Source organism: Salminus brasiliensis, chromosome 20 (genome assembly GCF_030463535.1).
Source record: "Salminus brasiliensis chromosome 20, fSalBra1.hap2, whole genome shotgun sequence".
In the NCBI taxonomy this organism is placed as follows: domain Eukaryota; kingdom Metazoa; phylum Chordata; class Actinopteri; order Characiformes; family Bryconidae; genus Salminus; species Salminus brasiliensis.
This window is the reverse complement of record NC_132897.1, coordinates 7,596,227-7,619,926: the sequence shown is the minus strand read 5'-3', so window position 1 is coordinate 7,619,926 and position 23,700 is coordinate 7,596,227. Positions and strand designations below refer to the sequence as shown.

General features: G+C 39.6%; 1 protein-coding gene across 1 annotated transcript in view; it reads right to left on the bottom strand.

The window, feature by feature from the left end:
- stxbp1b (syntaxin binding protein 1b) overlaps positions 1-22,557 on the bottom strand; it is a 32,063-nt gene extending 9,506 nt beyond the window's left edge. The window contains exons 1-16 of the mRNA XM_072664758.1: positions 22,478-22,557; positions 13,896-13,945; positions 13,609-13,690; positions 12,201-12,277; positions 11,162-11,240; positions 8,618-8,721; positions 7,552-7,700; positions 7,123-7,207; positions 6,899-7,029; positions 6,688-6,795; positions 5,543-5,603; positions 5,352-5,417; positions 5,180-5,260; positions 3,707-3,845; positions 3,326-3,435; positions 328-429 (exon numbers count right to left, since the gene is read on the bottom strand). Of these exons, the coding sequence (XP_072520859.1) occupies positions 328-429; positions 3,326-3,435; positions 3,707-3,845; positions 5,180-5,260; positions 5,352-5,417; positions 5,543-5,603; positions 6,688-6,795; positions 6,899-7,029; positions 7,123-7,207; positions 7,552-7,700; positions 8,618-8,721; positions 11,162-11,240; positions 12,201-12,277; positions 13,609-13,690; positions 13,896-13,945; positions 22,478-22,514 (1,461 nt within the window). The 5' untranslated portion in view covers positions 22,515-22,557. The remainder of the gene's footprint in view (positions 1-327; positions 430-3,325; positions 3,436-3,706; positions 3,846-5,179; positions 5,261-5,351; positions 5,418-5,542; positions 5,604-6,687; positions 6,796-6,898; positions 7,030-7,122; positions 7,208-7,551; positions 7,701-8,617; positions 8,722-11,161; positions 11,241-12,200; positions 12,278-13,608; positions 13,691-13,895; positions 13,946-22,477) is intronic.
- Between the last annotated feature and the right edge of the window lie 1,143 nt (positions 22,558-23,700).

The window sequence follows — 23,700 nt, the reverse complement described above, 5'->3', positions numbered from 1 at the left end:
TTTATTTTTTACCAGAAGTCAATGATCCAACATGTTGTGATATTAATAATGCTTGACTGGAGTGAAATCAATAATATTGGGCAGATATAATCTGCCTCTGGTAGATTAATCATGAGAAAGGAGGACAGTGCGTGTGTGATTTCATTTGCGTGACACTGCATGTCCTGCGATGTGACTGTAGCCCATGCGCACATAACAATGGCGATGCTGAAACGATGTACAGACTGTACAGCTCTAAGTTAAAATTACAACAACGTCTGTTTGATGTTTTGTCAGGGAAGGGAGAAGAGAGAGGGAAGCAGGTACAGAAGTACAGCACACTGGTACCTCCATGATATCCTTGACCAGAGGAGTCCACCTGGAGAGCTGGTAGGTCTGCTCACTGATTCTCTCTTTACGATCAGTCTTCTTCTTACGTGTTGTGGCTTGCTAAGTAACAAAAAGATGCCATTAGTTTAATCTTTGCACACCATACTGCAGAGCACTAAAGGAGACCATAATGTAAATACCCATTAAACCCATTAAAGATTTGGAGACCTTTAAAAAAATATATATATACAGTCATGCCCGAAAGTATTCATACCCCTGTCAAAGTTTGACTTAAATTTACTTTTATTTAACCAGAAATTATATTTTTGCCTGGAAATGACACAGGCATCTCCCAGGAGATAACACGATGATGTACAAGAGGCATCATTGTGGGAAAAAGTATTTCTCAGCTTTTATACACATTTGAACAAAAAGTGGCATGTCCAAAATTATTCATACCCTTTGAAAACTGTCACAGTATATGGGAAAATCCAAAGTTCTATACCATTCCAAATAGTCCAATCTGTTTTAAAGCATCCTAATTACCCTGATTCATTGGGAACAGCTGTTTTAATCAACTCAACAGGAGAAAAACAGCAGCTCTCTGCAGTTGGTTTGTGGACAGTCATGGCTAAGACAAAGGAGCTCACTAAGGACCTGCGGCTGTGCATTGTGGCCGCTCACAAGTCAGGAAAGGGCTATAAAGCCATATCAAAATGTTTTCAAGTTCCAGTGGCTACAGTGCAAAGTATTATTAAAAAATACAAGAAGTTCCGCACTGTGGAAAATCTCAGAAGATGTGGTCGGAAGCCAAAAGTGACACCTGTGCTGGCCAGGAGAATAGTGAGAGAGGTGAAGAAAAATCCAAGGATCACCACCAAGGCCATCCTGGTGAATCTGGACTCTGCTGGTGGCGACATCTCAAGGCAGACAGTTCAACGGACACTGCACACTGCTGGGTTCCACGGACGCAGGCCAAGGAGGACACCACTTCTCCAGAAAAGGCACACAAAAGCCCGCTTGACCTTTGCAAATGCTCATCTGGACAAAGAAGAAGACTTCTGGTGTTCTGTTTTATGGTCAGATGAAACAAAAATTGATGGCCACAATGATGTGTGCACCATTTGGCGTAAAAAAGGAGAAGCCTTCAACCCTAAGAACACCATCCCCACTGTCAAACATGGTGGTGGGAACCTAATGTTTTGGGGGTGTTTTTCAGCCAATGGACCAGGGAACTTGATCGCAGTAAATGGCACCATGAAAAAAGAGCAATACATCAAGATTCTCAACAACAACATCAGGCAGTCTGCAGAGAAACTTGGCCTTGGGAACCGGTGGACATTTCAGCACGACAACAACCCAAAACACACAGCCAAAGTGGTGAAGAAATGGTTAGCAGACAAAAACATTAATGTTTTGCAGTGGCCCAGCCAAAGTCCTGACTGGAATCCAATTGAGAATCTGTGGAGGGAGCTAAAGATCAGGGTGATGGCAAGGAGACCCTCGAACCTCAAAGAGTTGGAGCTCATCACTAAAGATGAATGGGCAAAAATACCAGTGGAGACATGCAAAAAGCTGGTCAGCAATTACAGGAAGCGTTTGATTGCTGTAATAGCCAATGAAGGCTTTTCTATTAATTATTGAGAAGGGTATGAATAATTTTGGACATGCCACTTTTTGTTCAAATGTGTATAAAAGCTGAGAAATATTTTTTCCCACAATGATGCCTCTTGTACATCATCGTGTTATCTCCTGGGAGATGCCTGTGTCATTTCCAGGCAAAAATATAATTTCTGGTTAAATAAAAGTAAATTTAAGTCAAACTTTGACAGGGGTATGAATACTTTCGGGCATGACTGTATATATATATATATATATATATATATATATATATATATATATATATATATATATATAAGAATAAATAAATAATTATTAACAATATTTTCTTTGTCAGTTTACAACAGCAGTACAGTTTAAAGTAAAGACTAAGGTGACTTTTTTGAGCTGGTTTACTTAAAGCTAGGACAGTAGAACACGTAAACCTGTAAATTTGTTAAAACACTTTAATTTGTTTATATGTTATAATATTTAATAACAATATATTTAATTATAATTAATTACTTAATGATTTACTTTCAGTATAAACAACTTCAAGCCTGAACATTTGACTTTTTGGGTTGCTTTAATCTCAAGCAATGACAAAAACAAAAAAAATATTTTCTGGACACAAAACACTATTTATTAAATCTTTTTTTAAATCATGATTTGGATCATAATACAATACAATATATGGACAAAAGTATTGGGACATATGCTCCTTCACTATTTCTGCTGAAATCAAGACTTTATCCAGCTTTTGCTGGAGTAACTGTCTCTACTGGAAGGCTCTCTACTAGATTGTTTAGCATTGCTGTGAGAGCCTGATAGCATTCAGAAATGAGAGCACTAGTGAGGTCAGGATGTTTGGATGATCACCACCTCACCTCATCCCCAACTCCCCAACTCATCCCAAAAGTATTGGATGGAGCACCATCATCATCAATCCAGAGAACACAGTTCCACTGCTCCACAGCTCAATGCGGTTTTTTTTTACCCCTTTAGGCCACGCCTGGCATTAGGCATGATGCCAACAGGTTCATGTTTATCTGCTCCAGAGAGTCCTATTCTATTGGCGGTACTTCGCTACAAGGACTAGCTGTATGTGCATGTGTGCATTTGCAGCACATCTGTGTCAGCAATGGGTGCAACCCTAAAGTGGCAGAATGCATTCATTTGAAGGGGTGTCCACAAACATTTGGACATATAGTGTACCTAAAAATCAATTACAGCGTGCTGCTGTTTTTGCTGACAGTTACTCTGAGGTGTATTTTAAACCTAGGTAAGTTAAAGTACTATGAAACCTATGAACTATGAAAAGCTCTCTGTCTCCAAATGATTTGATGGGAGTTTTATTAAGAATCGTGTGAATAAGCTCAGTAGCCATGAGTCAGACAACAGAGTTCATCAGAATCACCTCTGAGATGATGGGCACTGACATGTGAGCCATATTGGAGATTATATCACTGTCTTCTGGAGGGATCTGTGCGTGCTGCAGAAGCTTACACAGGTTCTCCTCTGTTACACCTGACAAATACAAGCACACACACACACACACACACACACACACATACATATACAAGCAAAGCCAGCATAAAAGGCTGTTAGTGTAACACAAAGTGACAGCAGATAAATCAGAATATATGAAGTAATCAGTATGAATTTAGTATCATGACAGTCTGGCCTGAGGCTAGATGCTCATCCATATCCATCTCCCATTCAGCCCAGAGCGGCAGGCCAGCCACAGTGACGCCACACAGGAGATTAAATTTGTAGCCTCAAGGCCTAAATGTCTCACCGTTTTTGAGGAAGATGTAGAGGAGGATGATGCGGATCTTGTCAAAGATGGAGATGGTGGTGTCCAGCAGGATGGGCACGATGGCTCTCATTGGATCTTTGATCTTTTCGCCTTCAGCATCTGAACCCATAGCCAGGTCCTGAAACAGATTTGATGCCATTGTGAACACAGCATTATACCTTTTATATCATTTGTGATAATTACTGAATCTACAGTACTGTGCAAAAGTTTTACACCCCTGTAAAACATTAGACTGAAAAATCTCATTATCATGAGAAACCTAGAACCAAGCTTTGTTCTTCAGACTAGCTCACAAGATCTCAACTACTTTCTTCAGAATAAGAAACTCTTGTTTCTTTTTTACTGTATTTATGTTTACCAGCAGCTGTTCTAATGCAGTCTGGTGTTTGCCGAGATAAATGGGTTTAAATAATGTGCTTCGTTGCCTAAAACCTCACAATACTATATTTTTCTGCTCAATAAAACCAGGTAATAATTTAAGAATAAATTATTGATGTATTCTTATTTATTTCTTTTAGTTATTTATTTTATTTTTTTGAAAAAGTCTCTGGTCCAGAGACCAGTCTATACATATCCATGTTAATAGACATGAGACATTGGGCAATTGCTGAAATCAATCAATGTAAAACTCTATGTAATACCTTTTAAAACTACAGCAATGGCAGGTCTTAGGATATGACAAACATAACAGAATGTGTTGCCAAACGTATTCTTATGAAATTATGAAGTATCTAGACTGTATTCTAGTACTCTAGACTGGGACATTACTATACAGAGAACAATTCTGGTTTACTTACCCATAGGGTTTCTGGTATCCATGCCCAAATAATCAGAAGCCTTTCAAAATACCGCATTCCCTCATACCTCAGACATTTTACTCTGGTAATATTTACACTTCTATCTATATAATGAATGTAATAATTAGTATGAAGTTTTAGGTATAAATAATGTGTGTTTGCATAAACTTGAGATTGAGTTTAGACCTGCTTAATGTTTTGAGCCAACAGGTTCTTTTCAGTTCTCTTTTATTGGAAATTATTATCTGTAATAATCAGCCATACTCTGTAGATAGTAATAATAATAATAATAATAATAATAATAACAACATTTCAATTTATATTGCACCTTACTAAAACTCAGTGCTTCCATAAAAAACATGCATGAATAAAAGTGAGAAAATAGAGAATACAAAATATCAAATGTCCCTGAAAGCTAGTCTTTTAGCTAGTCTAAGGTGTCTTTTAACTGATAACGTCTAAAAACGTTAGGGAAAACATATTTTTAACAGGGTCAGATAGAGAATTCCATAATCGAGGCGCTCAAAGAGAAAAAAGTTCTCTCACCCATGGAGTTTTGTAAAAACGCAACCTCTTGTTTGAAAGAAGAATAAAAAGGTGCTAAGACATGGGGTAGTCTATGTGTGTGTATTCGTGTGTGTGTAAGCTGTTGTACCTGTTCCACACGGCAGAGCTTGTCCACTGTGCCCTGATAGTGTTTCATGCAGTCCTCCGCCAAGTGCAGGTGAGTGGAGTACTGTAGAGAATACACAGTAACTCTCGGTCAGTCTCAGTACTGAACACAGACTGATCAACTCTTAAACTGGGTGAAGTTGTGATTGCTCTACCTTGCTCAGTTCTTTCTGATACTGGGGCATCTTCTTCAGCATTTGGGACAGTTCCTTTATGGTGGTCTATAGGACACAGAAACAAACAGGTAAAGCTTAGGATCCTCAACCACTGATCAACAATAAGTAACAGTATAAGTTTAACTTTAGGTAAATAAGTAACAGTGATAAGGGTGGAGTAGCTAACTCACCTTTTCTCCTGTGTTCATCTTTTTACTGGAGGAGAAGTCCTTCAGGGATTTAGTTACAGCACTAAAAGCAAAAAAGGGAGACAAAAGGAGTGTAAGAAAGCTTGTGTAACTCTTTAAAGAGCTTGTGTCCTACACATTCCTGTATTTTAACTTGTTTTGAAATTCAAGTCCAGGTGCAGTCCAGTGGGAATGGGCAGGGATACACTACTGTAGGCTAAAAAAAAGCAGATGTATGTGACTGTAGTGTTTTTTGTGACACTAAAATATTAAATATTAAAAATTGTATACTGTCATAAAAGTAAAAAAATTTACTTATTAATATCATAGTAATATCTGATGAACTGTGGAATAGCTGATCAATAAGTCTAAGAAAAATATTATAGATATAGTGTATAATCTACACTATATGTCCAAATGATTGTGGACACCCCTTCTAATGAAGGCATTCAACTACTGTAAGTTGCACACATTGCTGACACGGATGTGCAAAAGCACACACACACAGCTTGTCTAGTCCCTGTGGAGAAGTACTGCCAATAGACAGAGTTGCCAAAGAAATTATTAACATGATATTCTTCTTAGGTATACTGATACTATACATATCCTGCATTGACAGAAGTATTGGGACACCTGCTCATATACTGTTTCTTCTGGAATCAATGGTATTAAAAAGAGTTTATCCTGCTTTTGTTTTGGGGCACTGCTTTGAGGATTTGATTGCATTCAGCGAAAAGAGCAAGGTCAGGATATTGGATGATCACCACCTCACCTCATCCCAAAAGTATTAGATGGAGCACCAACCGTCATTCCAGAGAACACAGTTCTACTGCTCCACAACTCAATGCTGGGGGGGCTTTATGTCATCTAGCCCACACCTGGTGCCAATAGGTTGATGCTTATCTTCTCCAGAGAGTCCTATTCTACTGACAGTCCCTTTCTACAGGGACTAGACAAGCTGTGCGTGCACATTTGCACATTTGTGTCATCAATGGTTTCAACTTGAAGTAGCTGAATGCATTCATTAGAGGGGGTGACCTCAAATATTTGGACATACATTGTATCATATACATATACTAACAATCCTATACTCTACACTGAGCGGAATAAACTGTGGACAGATCACATGAACTGGTGCTCGGACTTACGTAGACACTTCAGCAATGTGTTTGTGCCTGAGTGTGACCCACAGGTCATCATCCTCATCCAGCAGCACCTCCTTCATACGAGTATCCCCCATTCCTGTAGTCTCATACCTAACACATAGAATGGAGGTAGAAAGTAACTAGTTTAGCAGTGGAAGCAGCGCCTTTAGAAGCGAATGGCTGTACCGAACTGCGTTGGTTTATGTGAGCTTACTTGTAGACGTCGTTCTCGATGGGCAGAAGGTCATAGGCCATGGCCTGGAAGGTAAGCTCATGCAGCACAGGAGAGTATGGGTCAAAGCCTCGGTCCAGAATTAACAGCTGAGAACGAGACTTATCAGGACCCTGAGAAGGAGAGAGAAAGAGAGAGAGAAAAGATGAGAATCAAGAGCCCAGTAAAGAACACCTGCTAAAATAAAATGACCCAGTCTCACTCACATCTCCTAAAGTGGGGTCATCAGCTTTGTAGCCGTCCAGTTTGTCCTGCAGCATCTGAGCCAGAATTGCATTGTCTTTGTACTCTCTATGAAAGCACACACACACACACACACACACACACACAGTTAGAGAGGTTTCATAATAAAGGGAATGGAGCTCTAGAATATCATTCAGCAGGTTGTAAACAATGTTTTCAGTGATATACAATTAATTTATAGCAGATAAATGCATAAAATTAATAAAATATGGTGATAATACCCCACAACTCAATAGTTTTTTTTAAAACATAAAAAATGTCAGATGTGTGCAGACTGAACAGAGCTGTGGATGAAGTGGCAATATTAATGAATAAAGTATAACTGTCTGGTGTGAGATATTACTCAAATAATTATCATTAGCCAACAAATTTGTCATTGTATCTGCTCTCACGCTCTGTATCTGACGGCGGGGTACTCCTTCAGTGTAGCGCAGAGGGTGGCTATCTGCTCAGCTAAACGCTCCATCATCTGAGGTTTCACGTCTGCTTTGAAAGGGCTGTAGAAGTCCTGAAAGGCGTTGGGTCTGTCCACAGAGTATACCTGCGCACACACAGAGAAAACAACACAGTCAAGCCCAAGCCCCGCACAGAGAAACACAGCCTATAAACATTTAATGTTTGAGAGAAAGCGCGAGCAACCCAAGTGACTTTCTGCCTTCACATTGTTATTCAGCTTTCTTGGACATCTATATGAAATTATCTGGATCTCTGATAAAGCTCTGTTCATCACTCCTGACATATCTACATCTAAAAACTTATTTTTTATTCTTATTTATTTTTTCCGGCCTATTATTAAAAATAGTCCATAATAAAACCATTGTATACACTGCTCTGCAGCAGTATCGTGTTTATAGTAAAAAACACTGTGAAAACACTGATTTGAATGGTGGCTCTAAACTGACTAGAGGTGTATATACAGTATTACGGTCTAATCCTCTGATTCAGCCGTAAACAAATGCGTGGTCAGTAGACCCAGCCGCTCTGTGTGTAGGTTTGTGTCTGTGTTTACAATAAAATGGCCAAGTTTCTTCCAAACTCCACCTGTTCCTCTTTTACTTCCCCCTCACTACCTTTCTCTATATCATAACACACTACCCTCTACCCACTGCCCCATCTGTCCTGGGTCACATCATCACAATCCCACTGACGGCCAAACAAGCTCCTCTTGCCCCGCCCTGTCCCACTGGCTGCCTGCTGGCTTGTTGACGGGACATTGCCCAATAGGACGCAGGATTAGTGCAGGGTTAGGGCAGCCCCCCGGATTAATTATAGAGGACAACAGCAGACAGGATTGGAGGGACTACGATGGCTGAGCTAAAGCCTCTCTGGAACGTTCCATCATGGATTCACCACAACTCCATTCACTCCTCACAGCACAAGCGCTCCAATACTGGTCCCCCCACTACCACCATTTGTTCGCCCCTTCCCAGAATGTGCACACTCTGTGAAGACTCTGACCTGTGACTCATAGGGCAGGAAGGCGATGTTAATTTCAGTTAACGTCTTCATCACTTTGGCTGCACGTGATTTGGTCAGCAGGTTGAACAGAGTGTCCGGAACAGCTGCCAAAAAAACAAGACAGTTCACATAAAAGAATGAAGGCCTTCATATACACTTGGATGTGTGGTTTGTGTGGTTCTAGGAAGAACCGTAAATTGGTTAAGAACTTTTACACATCACATCTCATTTACAATAAAGTGGTTCTTTAAGGACTGCTCATTGAACAGTTCTCTAAGGAACTAGGAACTAAAAGAAAGAGTTACTTTAAAAGTATCTGAAACCCATACATTTGGATGTACAGTGTACAGCAATTACTGTTATTAAATTCATTCAATTATTCTCTCTCCGGATAGGTTTTGTGACAGTGGTGGGAGATCAGTTGGGGGAGGGAGGGAACGTTTGGAAAGCTGCTTTAGAAACAACAAGAAGGTCTATGGTGCTAAATGTCGGTCACTGACCTTAATGTAATTCCAGATGATTTGTGTTGACCTCCTAATGCTGTGTGCCCTAAACCCTTCCTGACTGTATCTTTAAAATGTTTTCTTTGCGTACAAAAAACAACTTTACAAAAGGAGGAAAACACGTTCCAAGTCATTTTGGAGCATTTCTATTGGTCCATTCGTCTTCACATTTTGATCAAATGTAAAGACCAATTGCTGTATTCACACTGTGTCAAAAAGTAAAAAACAGCAAAAATACAGGACAGTGATGATGTGTTAGTCTGAGAAACACTAGCAATGCAGTGTTTCCTCTTTTTTAATCCCTATAAAATGCAAAGTTCTTAGGAGACAGGGGAGCCCAAACTTTTGCAAAATCAGACAATATGCTTTGGGTGATATGGTGACCTGCCTGGGTTTGTGCTCAGCTTAGCCCATAAAAAGAAGTTCTTTGAGGGCTCTTTAGTACAGACAGCAGCTCTATATATAGAACCATGACCAGTTAAACAACCATTCAAATGCCAAGATGGTTCTCTGTCTGGTATAAGGATATATACATGCAAAACTTCTTTACAGAACCCTTTAAGAATAGAACAACACAATAGAAGCCAAAGAACCCTTTTATAGAGCTATTCAGAAATGTGTACAAACTAAGTGTACTGCAGCGTCTCAGATAATACAATATGTGGGACCTAACTGGTTATTGCTATCACATGCAATCACTCATAATTGTCATAAAAGATACTGTACTGTTTGACAAAGTGTTGCACTGATACCAATACCAATATTGGTGCCGATATTGCCACTTACGCACAGTTTTTTTTACATAGAATATTTTTGTTTGTATACTTTGTTTAAGCAACCTGTAAAAGCCAGTCATAAATAGTTATTACCATTAAACAGACTTTTACATTTACAGCACTTTTGCTTTCCATGTGGTGTTTTATGGTTCTGAAACCAAAAGTTGAGTTTCAGTTTAAAGCCTAACATACACTGAAGTTTAGTACCTTTTTACACAGAGTCATGTACCTGAATGTGAAATTGCTGCATGTTCTGTTTTTAAACTGGCTTCTTTTCACTGCTCTGAAATGTGAATTCATTAAAAAGCTGTTCAAGCTTAGCCAGATTTTGCTTCCCTACTTGCACGTGTTTTTGCATTGTGGCAATTTTTATTTTTCAACAGCTCTAAAATTTTTTATTTTATTATATACTCATTACATTACATTATCGGCATTTAGCAGATGCTCTTATCCAGAGCGACTTACAGGGTTACTCATATTACAGATGTGGGCCAATGTAGTGTTAGGAGTCTTGCCCAGGGACTCTTATTGGTGTAGTGCAGCACAGTCACCCAGACTGGGAATTGAACCCCAGTCTCCCACATGGTGTGGTAGCCCAGTGGCAGGTAGTGGTGTTATCTGTTGCGCCACACCAACCACCAGTAAATGCTGTTCTTTCGGATTTATATATATATATATATATATATATATATATATATATATATATATATATATATATATATATATATATATATATATATATATATATATATATAAAAGTGGAACACTATAAATATAAGGATTTATAGCCGTCTACCGAGGATTTCAGAGTTGTGTCAGTATCAGTACTGTGAATGGGCAGATACTTGAAAATCAGTATCGGAAAGAAAAAAGTGGTGCATCTCTAGTTTGATGTCATGTCTTTAAATTAGCATGTGACATACAGCCATAAAGGCATCTGCTGATTGATCTCAACATCCTGCAATCAAATACCCAAATACCCTGCTACATAACACTGACAAACCCATGCTATAAACATGTCCTGGCAAATGATATATCCTGTCATGCATTGTCATGACATATTATGTCCATTAATGTGACAGTGTCATATGAGCATCAACCTTTGTTCAACCAATGTTGGTCACGTCAGGATGACATCAGGTCACTAACCATTACGGTAATATCACACTGTTGTATTAATGGGCATAATCAGCCATTACAATGCATACAAATCAATGAACAAAACCAGACGAATAAACATCAAACCATCCCTATAAGAGACTGACCATCTGTGAAGAAGACATGAGCTCCTCTGTATATGGGGACACGGGGGTCCCTGAAATCATTGATGAGTCCTTCCACAGACTGAAAAACAACCACAAACACATCATTACTAACACTGAACACTGAACATGCCACAAAGCAATACAAATTTTAACTTAGGCTAGTTTCATGTAAGATATGAGGTTCTTAATGACAGTGAACATACACCATATGGACAAAAGTATTGGGACACTTACTTAGGCGTTGTGTCTTCTGAAATCAAGGGTATTGAAAAAGAGTTGATCCTGCTTTTGTTGGAGTAAACTACTCTACTCTAAGAAGGCTTTCCACTAGATTTTGGAGGAGCATTGTTGTTTGACTGCATTCAACAACAAGAGCGTTAGTGAGGTCAGGATGTTGGAAGATCACCACCCCACCTCACCCCCAACTCCTCCCAAAAGTATTGGATGGAGCACCAACTATTATTCCAGAAAACACAGTTCCACTGCTCCACAGCTCAATCCTGGGGGGCTTTAAACCCCTCTAGACCACTCTAGTACTCATTTAAACATCTGTACTTAAAGTTAAATGTTTTCATTAATTTGACTATTATTTATACTATTATAGTAATTAACAGAGATTAGTGCTGCTACCATACTGACATTCTCAGGGAAAACCTTAAGAGTTATCAGGCTGTGAACACCTACGACTCCTCACACCAGTATCAACAGCAATATCCAAGATTTCTCAGTGCACTGACAGCACAAACACCCACACACACTCACATTTCCTGTAATATCTTACTGGAGGCCTGATGAATGGTGCTGTTTATAACAACTATGCTTGATGATACTGCAGCAGGCTTGTAATGCAATCCACAAATCACTGCCTTTCCTGATTAATTAACTGCAGATGACATAATGCTGATTTCAATGTATAATTAATTACACAGTAATTTCCCTCTCATTCTCTCCTTTCCCGCCCTTCTCTCTCTCTCTCTCTCTCTCTCTCGCTCTCACTCTCATTCTTTGCATGCATGAGGGGTAATGGAATAATGATTACCTCGTCAGAGGGGGTTATAAGATAAATGGCCTCCATGGTGGGAAGGGGCTCACGCTTTTTCGTGATGTCCTCAACAACTAGAGCAAAGGAAAAGCAGAGGAACAACACTGAACATAAGCCAGGGTTGGTTATAACTCAGGTATGGACAAGTGAGACAGGTGGGGGACTGCATAAGTGCTCTGCCTAAATTTTAGATCTTTGTGGGGATCAAAAGCCTCTTATGGTTCGGGAGTAGCAGCAGTAATACACACACTGATGGAAAACACAGGTCAATTCAGTCATACTATAGTCTAACATAGGGCTGCATGATATGCATTCACCAAGCAATTTAATAGAAACACTACTAATACTGGATAGGGACCACTTTTCCTCTCAGAACAGCTACAGTTCGTCATGGCATTGATTCCATAAGATGTAGAAAATTTTCCTAGAGATTCAAATCTACATTAACATGACTGCATCACGAAATTCCTGCAGACACTTTCATGCTCTGAATCTCCCATTCCACCACATCCCACAGGTGCTCTTTTAGATCCATTTCTGGGAAGGTCACTGAAGGCCACCCTCAACTCATTGTCATGTTCATGAAACCAGTTGATTTGTGACACAGTATTGCCATTAGTAGATGGGTACATTTTGGTCATGGTCATGTGGTCATGTGGTTATGGGTGAACTCAAATAGGCTGTAGCATTCAAGCTATGATTGACTGGCATTAACGGACCCAAAGTGTGTCAAGAAAACATTCCCCACACCATCACACCACCTCCACCAGCCTGGACTGCTGAAACAATCCAGGTTGTGACTTTCAGATATACATGATTCATCTACTGTGCAGTTTTAGTGAGCTTATGCCTCAGCCACTGCATCCTCAGCTTTCTGTTCTAGGCTGACAGAAGTGACAGAACTCTGCTCAACTTGTAGCTCATTCTCCTCAAAATTTGATCTATTGTGCAGTCTGATATGTTCTTCTGCTCACCACAATTGTACATAGTGGTCATCTGAGTTACTGTACTGCACTTCTGCCACACGACTGGCAGATTAGATAACTGCACGAATGGGTACAGAAGGTGTACAGACCTTCCTAAAAGATTGCTGCCATATGACTTGCAATATATAAAAAAACCTCTGACAAACTCCTGATATGACATGATTTAAGACTGGCCTACAAAATACATTAACCAAATGCATTTATGTGAATGTCCTGATTCATCCAAACACCCACAGAAACCCATTGAGATTGGTCAGAATGCTCATAGATTACAGTAAAACCACAGTTACTGGTTAGAGAGCTTGTTTGCATATCATTACCACAATGATTATAGGCTACCACACGTGTACAGCCTTACAATATATCTATCATGTTTCGTGTTCATGTTTAAACACTACACAATATGTGTGTGAACTCACTTGTGATTCCTTCTGACATGATATTAGTCATTTTGCAGCAGGATGAGATCATTCTCATGCTGAGTTTGTCCACCACCAGCACCTGAGGGAAGGCAGCATCACACATAAACAAGTTTATAGTATTGATTATTTATCAACACAGAATAATATACATCTACTTCTCATTTCTATGGGCTGTCATGTGTCATGACAAAAACAGGCATTCAAGGTACGTATATTAAAAATCAGTCTGCGTAAACCTCTATTTGCCCTCTCTGGATACACATAACAGCATAAGTGAAAGCTACCTTCCATTCTCCTTTCGCCTTCACCTTCTTGATGACATCATTCATAATCTCTGCGAAAGGAAGGGACAATATGATATCATATTAATATTGTAGGACACTGGCAATAAAACACCATCAAAAGTGATTATAGATTATATGCACATTTACTAGAGTATATGAGATCTGTCCTATCCAACTGAACTGTCCTATCATATTGGTGTCACACTGTGGTGCACTGATAATCAGAGTGGGCGTTTCCTGCCCAAAAGAGATGTCTACCCACCTTGAAAACCACGGAAAATTAGGGAAGATAGGAAGACAGGAAGATATAAGACAATCATCATAATATGTTGAACAGACAGTCGTCCAAGTTACAGTTATTCAGTGTAGTGTAATATTGTCTACCCTTAAGTAGCTGGTATAGCATCACCCCTAAATCCACTACAATTCCCACAACACCATGCGAATCCAAACTTGCTAATGGCTTACAGCTTTAAGTTTCTGCGTCGAACTTGCGATTGTGAAGTTTGTTTCCGCATCATGTTCATCAATCTTCATCCACCGCATAGTAGGAGTGTAAGAAATATTTATAAACTATATGAACAAAAGTATAAACACCACTATTAACTTTCTGTTGTATCTGCTTTGGTAATTTTTATCATTAATGTTTAAATAGTCTGGCCAGAGGAGGATGGGTCCCCCTTGTGAGTCTTGGTTCCTCCCAAGGTTTCTTCCTCCAGCTCTGAGGGAGTTTTTCCTTGCCACTGTCCCCGTTTGGCTTGCTCACAGGGGTCTTTGATCCTTCATGTTATTTCTTCTTTCTTCTCTGTCTCTGTCCTTTATTAAGTACTAATTATGTAAAGCTGCTTTGTGACGACAACAGTTGTAAAAAGCGCTATACAAATAAATTTGACTTGACTTTGACTTGACTTGACTATTGGGACACCTGAATCTCGAATACCTCCTTACTTCCTATATAGTAACCTAAATAAGTCATAAAAATACATCTATATACAGACAAGATTTCAACGCACACAACCCTGAATGTGTTTTTAAATCTAGATTAATGAGGAATATTTATTTAATGAAAAGCGATTCCAGATCAAAAGTTATGAAAGATTACTTTTGTCATCATTGTAAAGATTGACAGGTTTTGGAATGGTTGCCCTTTCCTGGAAAGGAATAGTTGTCCATCATACACAGTTAAAAAAAAGTCCTGGTAACTCCACTGACTGCAATTAGCTAAAAAGGATCTCATTATCACTGTTCAAAGCTCATATGGTCCACACCGACTGATTAAAAAGGTGTGATGGCAAAGGCATGTCTGCCATGCTCTAAATATATCATAGGTGTGTGTTTAAGTGTTGGATCTCTGGTTCCTGCACTCACTTTCTCTCAGACATACACAGAACAAGCTCACACTTGCACCAAGTGAGGTCACATGACTGATATGCTAGCCGTGAAGCAGAACAGACAGAGAAGTGTTGCTGAAGCTGTCTCTTCTGATTCACAGCCCCACGTACCCCTCCATACAGAAATGATCCTGAGACCGTTCTCCATGACTAGTATTAGCAGAACTTCAAGAATAAAGGTGATTTGAAAGGGTTCTATAAGCGAGGTTAGTAGAGAACTAGTGCTTTATATTACAGATGTGAGTGTGAGGAACCTTTTACAGACTTAAACTTTCATTTGATGTGTTCACATGTCTATAGAACAACAATGGTGGCTCTATGGCTCTATGGCATGGCTAAAAGAATTTTTTGTAGCCCCGTAAATCATGCAAAACTCCTCCTGTCATTTTCTCTAATTATCGGTATCGTCCAATAATGTGGTTTATTAAACCAGGTTTACTTCAAAATCACCAAAAAATGATTAATACTTAATTTATTAAACTGATAATAACTGAGCTACAGACATGGATGGTTAAGCATGCACCAGACCAATTTGACCCAGGAACATCACTGCTGCGCCTTACAGCTGAACACAGGAGGGTCAAAAAAGTACTGTGCTGCTTTGAATTTCATTTTTAATTTTTTTTAATCATTTAAAAACTTCTCAATCTCAATATCAATAAATCAGTTTATAAAATGGTCCAAGATGTTTTGTTTTCCTTATCATGAAAAGTTTTTTTTTGAGAGACTAGATCAAGGCTGCTCAATCCTGGTCCTGGAGATCTTACCACCCTGAAAAGTTCACATCCAACACAGCTGACTCTAATGTTCAGTTGCTCCTGAAGGCCTTCATTATCTGGATCAGGTGTGTTAGATTCTGGGTGGTAGATCTTCAGGACAAGGATTGAGCAGCCCTGGACTAGACTCTACTAGGTCAGCTAAAACACAATTGATTAGTTGATTATCATGGACAATACATTTAAAAGTTCCCTAAGAAAAAGAACAGAAACGCTGTCAAAACACACTTAGAATAGAAACCAATAGGAAAAGGGTCTAATGTGGGAAGCAGCCAGAGTCCAAAAGAACACAAGTGACCGTGCTCTCTCGAGGTGGGTAGGTGATGCTCTTACCCCTTATCACTCTCGGAGCAATGTATTTTAGGTTTGGAACCACTGGCCTAGGATTCTGTAGGATTGGTAACATGGAATTTGACCACTTAACCACTTAACCAATGCCCTAGATCAAAGGTGGAGTTGTAACATCATGGGGTTTGTGGGGTCATAACAGATCAGGAAAAATATTAAGGTGACCCAAATGGTGATAACTTTACAGACTGTAGAAAAGTTTCAACGCACACTACCCTGAATGTGTTTTCAAATCTAGATTAATGAGGAATATTTCTTTAATGAGAAGCGATTAGCTGCACATTAGCTTGTGTGGTGGAGCTGGGGACCTGGCACTTTCCTGCGAGCATGTCGGCTACCCAGCGATACCACATCACTACGACTGGGTGGGTTCACTGACAATACCAAACTGGGGTGGAAAGGGAAACCACTGACAAACAAATTGCTAAAAAAAACACCTACCCATTGGTTTTTACTGAGTTTTCATCCTTGTGTTGCATTAAAGGTCAAAGAAGACCCTGACGTTTTTCAGCTGAAAAAAACCTAATTATCTTTTTTCAGCTTAAAACCGTAAAAGGTCATCCCAACATTAGAGAAAATGAAACATCACCTTTATTCAGTCTTTCATGAAAGCTGTACACCACCAGGGTACACAGATTGCCTCCGGGTCCGGACGAGTGAAATGAATGATGACTGTTAAAACTACACAGGGTTTAAATACACTAAGGGTTAAATATACCACAAAATCATGACAAAATAGTGATGCCACACCCTTTTTGTAAAAGATATATGTGAAGAACAATTTAAAGATTTAGTATTATGCTTTATTATAGTAGAGTTTGCTTCTATTTTCCACTTTGTAGAGGCCTACTCCAGTGTTTATCTACACTGAGAAAAGAGGCAGAAAACCCAATGACTCAACATACCAAGAACAGAAACCTAAAGGCAGGTGCTGATGTTGCCTCCTCAGCTGAAATGGAAAGCGTTTACTTCAAGTCTGGACCGTTTCCCTAATTTTCACTATGCTCCCGTCACTACCCCATTCCAAAACGATGACATACTTTAAGCATCAAGTTTAAAAAAATAGCTCCTATCTGGTTCACTGACAGAGATGTCGCAATCACAGCCCTAATCTCTTCCCAATCCTCTTACAGAGCTGCCCCGCTATTTCTGTTCTCTCTCTCTCTCTCTCTCTCTCTCACTCTCTGTCTTTCTCTCCCCATTCGATTGCCAAGGGACTACAACCATTTCCGCCACCTTTTCTAGAATCTCTATTAAATCAAGAGACGAGTCACTCGGGCCCTAAATGCATTCCACTTCTGCTGCCATGCAGCTTATTTAACAGCTCTTGATGGGCAATCGCTTCCGCTGTCCGAGGTGTTGAATTAGGGAAAAACCTACAGAAAGATCTCCACAGCCATTAGTGTGAAAGCTGGGTGATTGATTAAGCTTAGCAAGGTATATATTGGTACAGTGGCTGACGTCCCATGAGATACAGCCCATTTGTTGGAGAACAAACTAAGTATGCCAGCCAGGAATTTTTAATAGGGTTATTATTTGTCTTTGGAGACTTCAAACCCAGTTCAGACACACTTTTCAATTTATTTTAATTGTTAGACAGGAGTGACAGAGTGCCTTCGTATTATTAAAACGCTTGTTTAAGTTGATTATAAAAAGTCAACATCAAAATTAATCAATGGCTATTTTGCCATTGGATTTCTTCTTTTACCTATTTGTGAATGTTACCTTTATATTATGGGAATATGTATTGTTTCAAAATCCATTCATGATGAGGCCTTCTTGGAGGTTACAAGGTTATTTACATTTTTAAGTCCTAATCAAAACTGACCGTTTTCACTTTGACAGCACAACATATCATAGCATGTTATTTAAACGACTATTTTCTTAGCTCCTAAAACATCTTCAGATGTTTGTTTACATCTTCGTGCACCAGGAGGCAAGGAAAAATAACATTAGCCAATAATAACATTATAAGGACAAAAGTATTGGGACACCTGCTCATTTACTGCAGGGGTATTAAAAAGTTCATCCTCCTTTTGTTGGAGTAACTGTCTCTACTGTCCAGGGAACAAGGCTTTCTATTAGATTTTGAAACATTGCTGAGGATTTCATTGCATTCAGCAACAGGAGAGTTAGTGAGGTCAGGATGCTGGATGATCACCACCATACCTCATCCCTAATATCCAAATAACATGCCCATGTGGGGCCTGTATGGGCAGCCCAGCTGTGAACCTACATGGAAGGGATTCCATGTAGGTCCCACATATGGATGCCCACCAGGGTCCCACTAGGGTTAGTGATCGGACCAGGAAGGGCTGTACCTTGCACAGGAGGCCTAGGTGGCACCCATGTAATATTAATTGGTGGCTATAATGATGAGGCCCATTTGGGAAGCCCAACTGGGTCCCAGTAACAACATATGTACAAATCCACTCAGAGCTCATGTCCACCTGGAACCCACCTAGCCGCCCATGTTTCACTTATGTGAGTCACACATGAGCACGTTGGCTGGGTGATGCCATCAATCTTATAGATCCATATGGGGCAGGTTCTGTATTGACAACCTCAGTGACACAAATCTACCACCAAAAAGGAAGGGTCACAGCAGACTTCACAGCAGACTTCATAACCCAACTGAAATCAGATTTGACATAACCTCATTAAAGCAGTTATCACCATGGTCATCTCAGGGCTGCACAGTTAATCTAAAGTGATGTCCTCCGTTTTCAGTTAATCACGAAAGGCTGCAAATACTGCACTCAATTTCACTGAACAGCATCACTCACTCAAGTAGGGGTCGGCAATAAGACAAGTTTCTATTATTGCAATAAATGATGTCACCATATTTTCAATGAGCACATCACAGATGTTTTCACATCACAGTATTTCATAACTGCCCAATAACATCCTTCCAAAAACTACAATTTAGACCAACAGACCAACCCAAAGTTGATGGCCAACAGCAATGTTCCTCAGCTCTGTGGCTATTGGATAGGTGTGACTTTGGGCCCAACGTATCCTGCTTAGTACTGCCAATAGAATAGGACTCTCTGGAGCAGATAAACATGGACCTATTGGCACTGTGCCTGATGCCAGACATATAAAGCCTCCCCCCCAGCATTGAGCTGTGGAGCAGTGGTACGGTGTTCTCTGGAATGATGATTGGTGCCTCATCCAGTAGTTTTGGGATGAGTTGGGGAGTTTGGCATGAGGTCATGGAACATCCTGACCTCAGTAATGCTCTAGAAAACCTTCCCTGGACAGTAGAGACAGTTACTCCAACAAAGATAAACTATTTTTAATAGTATTGATTTCGGACAAGACAATGAACAAGCAGGCGTCCCAGTACTTTTGTCCTTATAGTGTACCTACCCATCCAGAGGTACTGAGGCCAATTAAGCTGTCTTGTATCACGGACAGCTATGGCATATCCTGATGATGGTCAAGTTAGATGGTTGTGCCACTTTGGAGCCTTACAATTATTTTTTTATGGAATTTATCATGATAATATTAACATATTGCCCAACTCAAGTGGTGTGACTGCTAAATTATAACTGCGTATTAACAAGAAGCTGATTGGTTGTTTGTCAATTATGCCATTATTATGTCACACATGCTGACTGGGTGTGTCATTTCCAATAGCAAAACTACATTTCTGTCTATTACATCAAGACAATAAAACAAAAAAGACCAAAAGATCAGCTAGGAAACCTCTAAACAATCTCTAAAAGCTGTGAGTTTCATGAATACTCAGAGTGTATACAAATATCCCTGATACTCCCACTGGCAGCTCTAAAGCTGTTCCAGCAGGTGCTCACAGACATGTTTCCAAGTGAGGTGTTAGAGAAATGACATGCACTGAAACAGCTCACTGCACACCAAACTACTCAACACAACCACAGTGGAGTCTAAAATACTCCCATTTATCAGTCTGACCAACAAGGTTCAGCCCACCACCACCCTCAGCGACATCATTAACACTGGTAGCAGCAGCTGCACCCCCTGATCATCATCATCATTATTATTATACACACAATCAGTGTATAATTCACATTCAGTAAGAGAGACCACCAGTCGTAGGAGCTGAATCACAACATATTAGCAGGTGTCACTTCCACATTTGAGCTTAATTTGAGTGATTTACAGATTGCACATGCCACATTCCTGCAGTTCCAATGGTTCCAGATTACAGAACTGTGTGTGCAGCAGCTGGCCCTGAGCTACGCCTGGATGGAGACGTTGCTTTAGCTATCCCTCACTGTGAACACCCCAGGCTATTTTTTTTTTTACCCAGGATAGGCCTAAAGGGATCAAAATCTGAGTAGTCATGCAGCTGAAGAACCACTTCTGGTCTTCTGAATGGTTCTTTAGGTGGTTCTTCTGTGAATTACTCCAATGAATCATCTGGCACATGTAACTTTTTAAGAGGAAATTCAACCCAATTGTTACGTTATTCAGAATAGTTTGACCTGATGGGATCATTACAGACAAATTTATTTTCACTGGTGGTGATGGGATACCGGGGGTCCTGGTGTCTACACTGTAAATACTGCAGTTTTAATGTGACCAGTGAACCTACAGTTCTTCTAGAGTTATTTATACTGTATATGATGGCACAGCAATATATTATAAAATACTAATATTTTCACAATATTTAAAGATTTTATGCCACCTGATATTTTGACAAGCCGACAAAATGCATCAGTAGCAACAGTTACTACTAAAAAACGCTTTCCAAATATCCTCAGCTAGTTTATACAGACTAGGGTTCAAAATATCCCTCTAAGCTTAGATACTACTAAATACTAAAGTCAGTATGGAGACCACAATACTCGATACTACACTTCACCCAGGTACTCTTGGAAGAGGTGGGTCTTCAGTCTGGGTTTGAGGACAGCGAGCGTTGGACTGTGCCATTCGGACACCCAGGGGAAGCTCGTTCCACCACTTTGGTGCCAGGACAGAAAAAAAAAGCCTGGACGCTTGTCTTCCATGGATCTTAAGGGATGGTGGGTCGAGCCGAGCCGTACTTGTAGCTCGAAGGGCTCTTGGTGCAGATGGGCTTTTGACCATTGCCATCAAGTACGGAGGGGCTAGCTGGTCCATTCTTGGCTTTGTAGGCCAGCGTAAGGGGAGCCAATGAAGAGAGGAGTAGCAGCAGCACTGTATAGAGTGCTTTATTTTGCTTTCCAAGAAAACGACATTTTAGGCCAGAACCGCTTGAAATGTACAATTCACTGAATTGTAACCATTACACTTAATAACCAGGACCTTCCAATCCGTCAGATGTCTGATTCCACTCACCACCACTGTAAGCAAGGTACAATTCTTGGTACATTTCTCTAGAAAGAAGCATTTCACACCAAAGCACTCTGGATGACTGTTTACATCTTTATCGTTGCATTTTTTCAGACACTTTGGACAATTTCACTGGAATTCCCTCTTCTGTCGAGCACCAAACATACCCCAACAGGTCTCTACTTCTCTGAAATAAAGACTAAACGTGTTGCTCTTGTTTGCATATGAGCTGATAAGGGTTTTCAGGCCATGCTGCACCCACACACCCAGCAGTGACAGGACAGGAGCAGGCCTGCATGTCAGCCCCTTAATCCGGGGGGGGGGGATACACAGATTAGCGCCAGCCTCTCAGAGCGCGCGTGCGCCTTTGTCCTCGACCAGATACACTCACTTTTAATAAAAACGAGTAATTAATGAAGATATTAGACAAAGTAAAGGTAATGTAAACCCGGCAGATAGTTAGCTATAGGCTGCATGTAAACAGTGGCGAGCACACGACAATCCATAAATGTTGCATTTAAAAACTGTATTAGCTTTTTTATACAATTTTACAACTGTATTTTTACTAATTAGTAAAAATTAAGTCTCGAGCGCGTTATTTTGCCTTGCAAATCACATAAAATATATTTCCCCTGATATAACCTCCACAGAAACCCAGACACAACACTTCCAAAAGTCCCCTGGACGGGTCAAGTAGCTACAATCACGCGCAACAAATACGTCACTAAATTCATTAAGTCATTAATAGTCTAATAAAAATCTCTCTTACTTTCTCCAACAATCGCCTTGAGTCCAAGAGGTGCCATGATGCTCCAGGATCCGACGGCTCCTCCGTCCGTTCTCTTTCTCTCTCTCTCTCTCTCTCTCTCTCTCTCTCTCTCTCTCTCTCTCTCTCTCTCTCTCTCTCTCTCTGTCCGTCTCTCAGCCGCCTCTCTCCACAGCGCCTCCTTTTCCCACCCGTATTCCGGCAAACCCCGCCCCCTCAACCGGAATACACCCCTGACAGTCAAATCCACGCTGATCATTTCACTGCTGACGTCAGTTAAATTCAATTAGACACTTAGACCCCCCCCCCCCCCCCAGAGTCTAACCTGTCCAATAAAGGGGTCCCGAAAAGTGTAGAGCCAGTCGCGGCGGAATGACGGAATGCGGGTGGGAAAAAAAGTACCGGCCGTGTTCGTGTCCGTGTCTAATCCCGAGTCCTCCACCTACACAAATCTCCACCAGGCGCAGGCGGGGTGCCATCATTTATAACGGGAACACACTCCCAAGGCACGGTCACAGCTGTATTGATGATCTGATCATTTGAAAGGAAGCCCTGAGCCACTGTGTTCAGATTATTATTTATTTTGCAATAACACTGAAAATAATGATTATTTATAATAAGAAAATTATAACAAGAATTATTTATATTAAGACATTATTATTTTCTGCTATTTAAAAAAACAAACGTAATTCGAATTAACTGTGTAATACATGTATATCAAATATAATATCAAATATAATTTATATATTAACGTATATGTAATTATATTACTTTTAATTACAGATAATTACATTAACATATATATATATGATAATTGTATATCAACATATACATCATTCTAATATTATATATATATTATTTTTATATTATTATTATTTTTATTATTAAAAAACAAACAAACGTAATTTTAATTAATTGTATAATACATGTATATAATAATTATATATATATCATTTATTTGTTGATGTATAATACAATTATATATATATATTACACTTTTAATATAATTACATATCATTACATTAAATATTATATATATATTACAGTTTGATATAATTTGATTCTTTTTTTCTATATCAACACACACATATATATAATTTTAAAATTCTAATATAATAATTTATAATAAGAAGAATAAGCCTGTTTCTTGTCGCTATATAATTTGCATTTTGTATATGACTTGTATGTAATACGTACAGTATATAAACTGTCCTTGTACAGTCTGC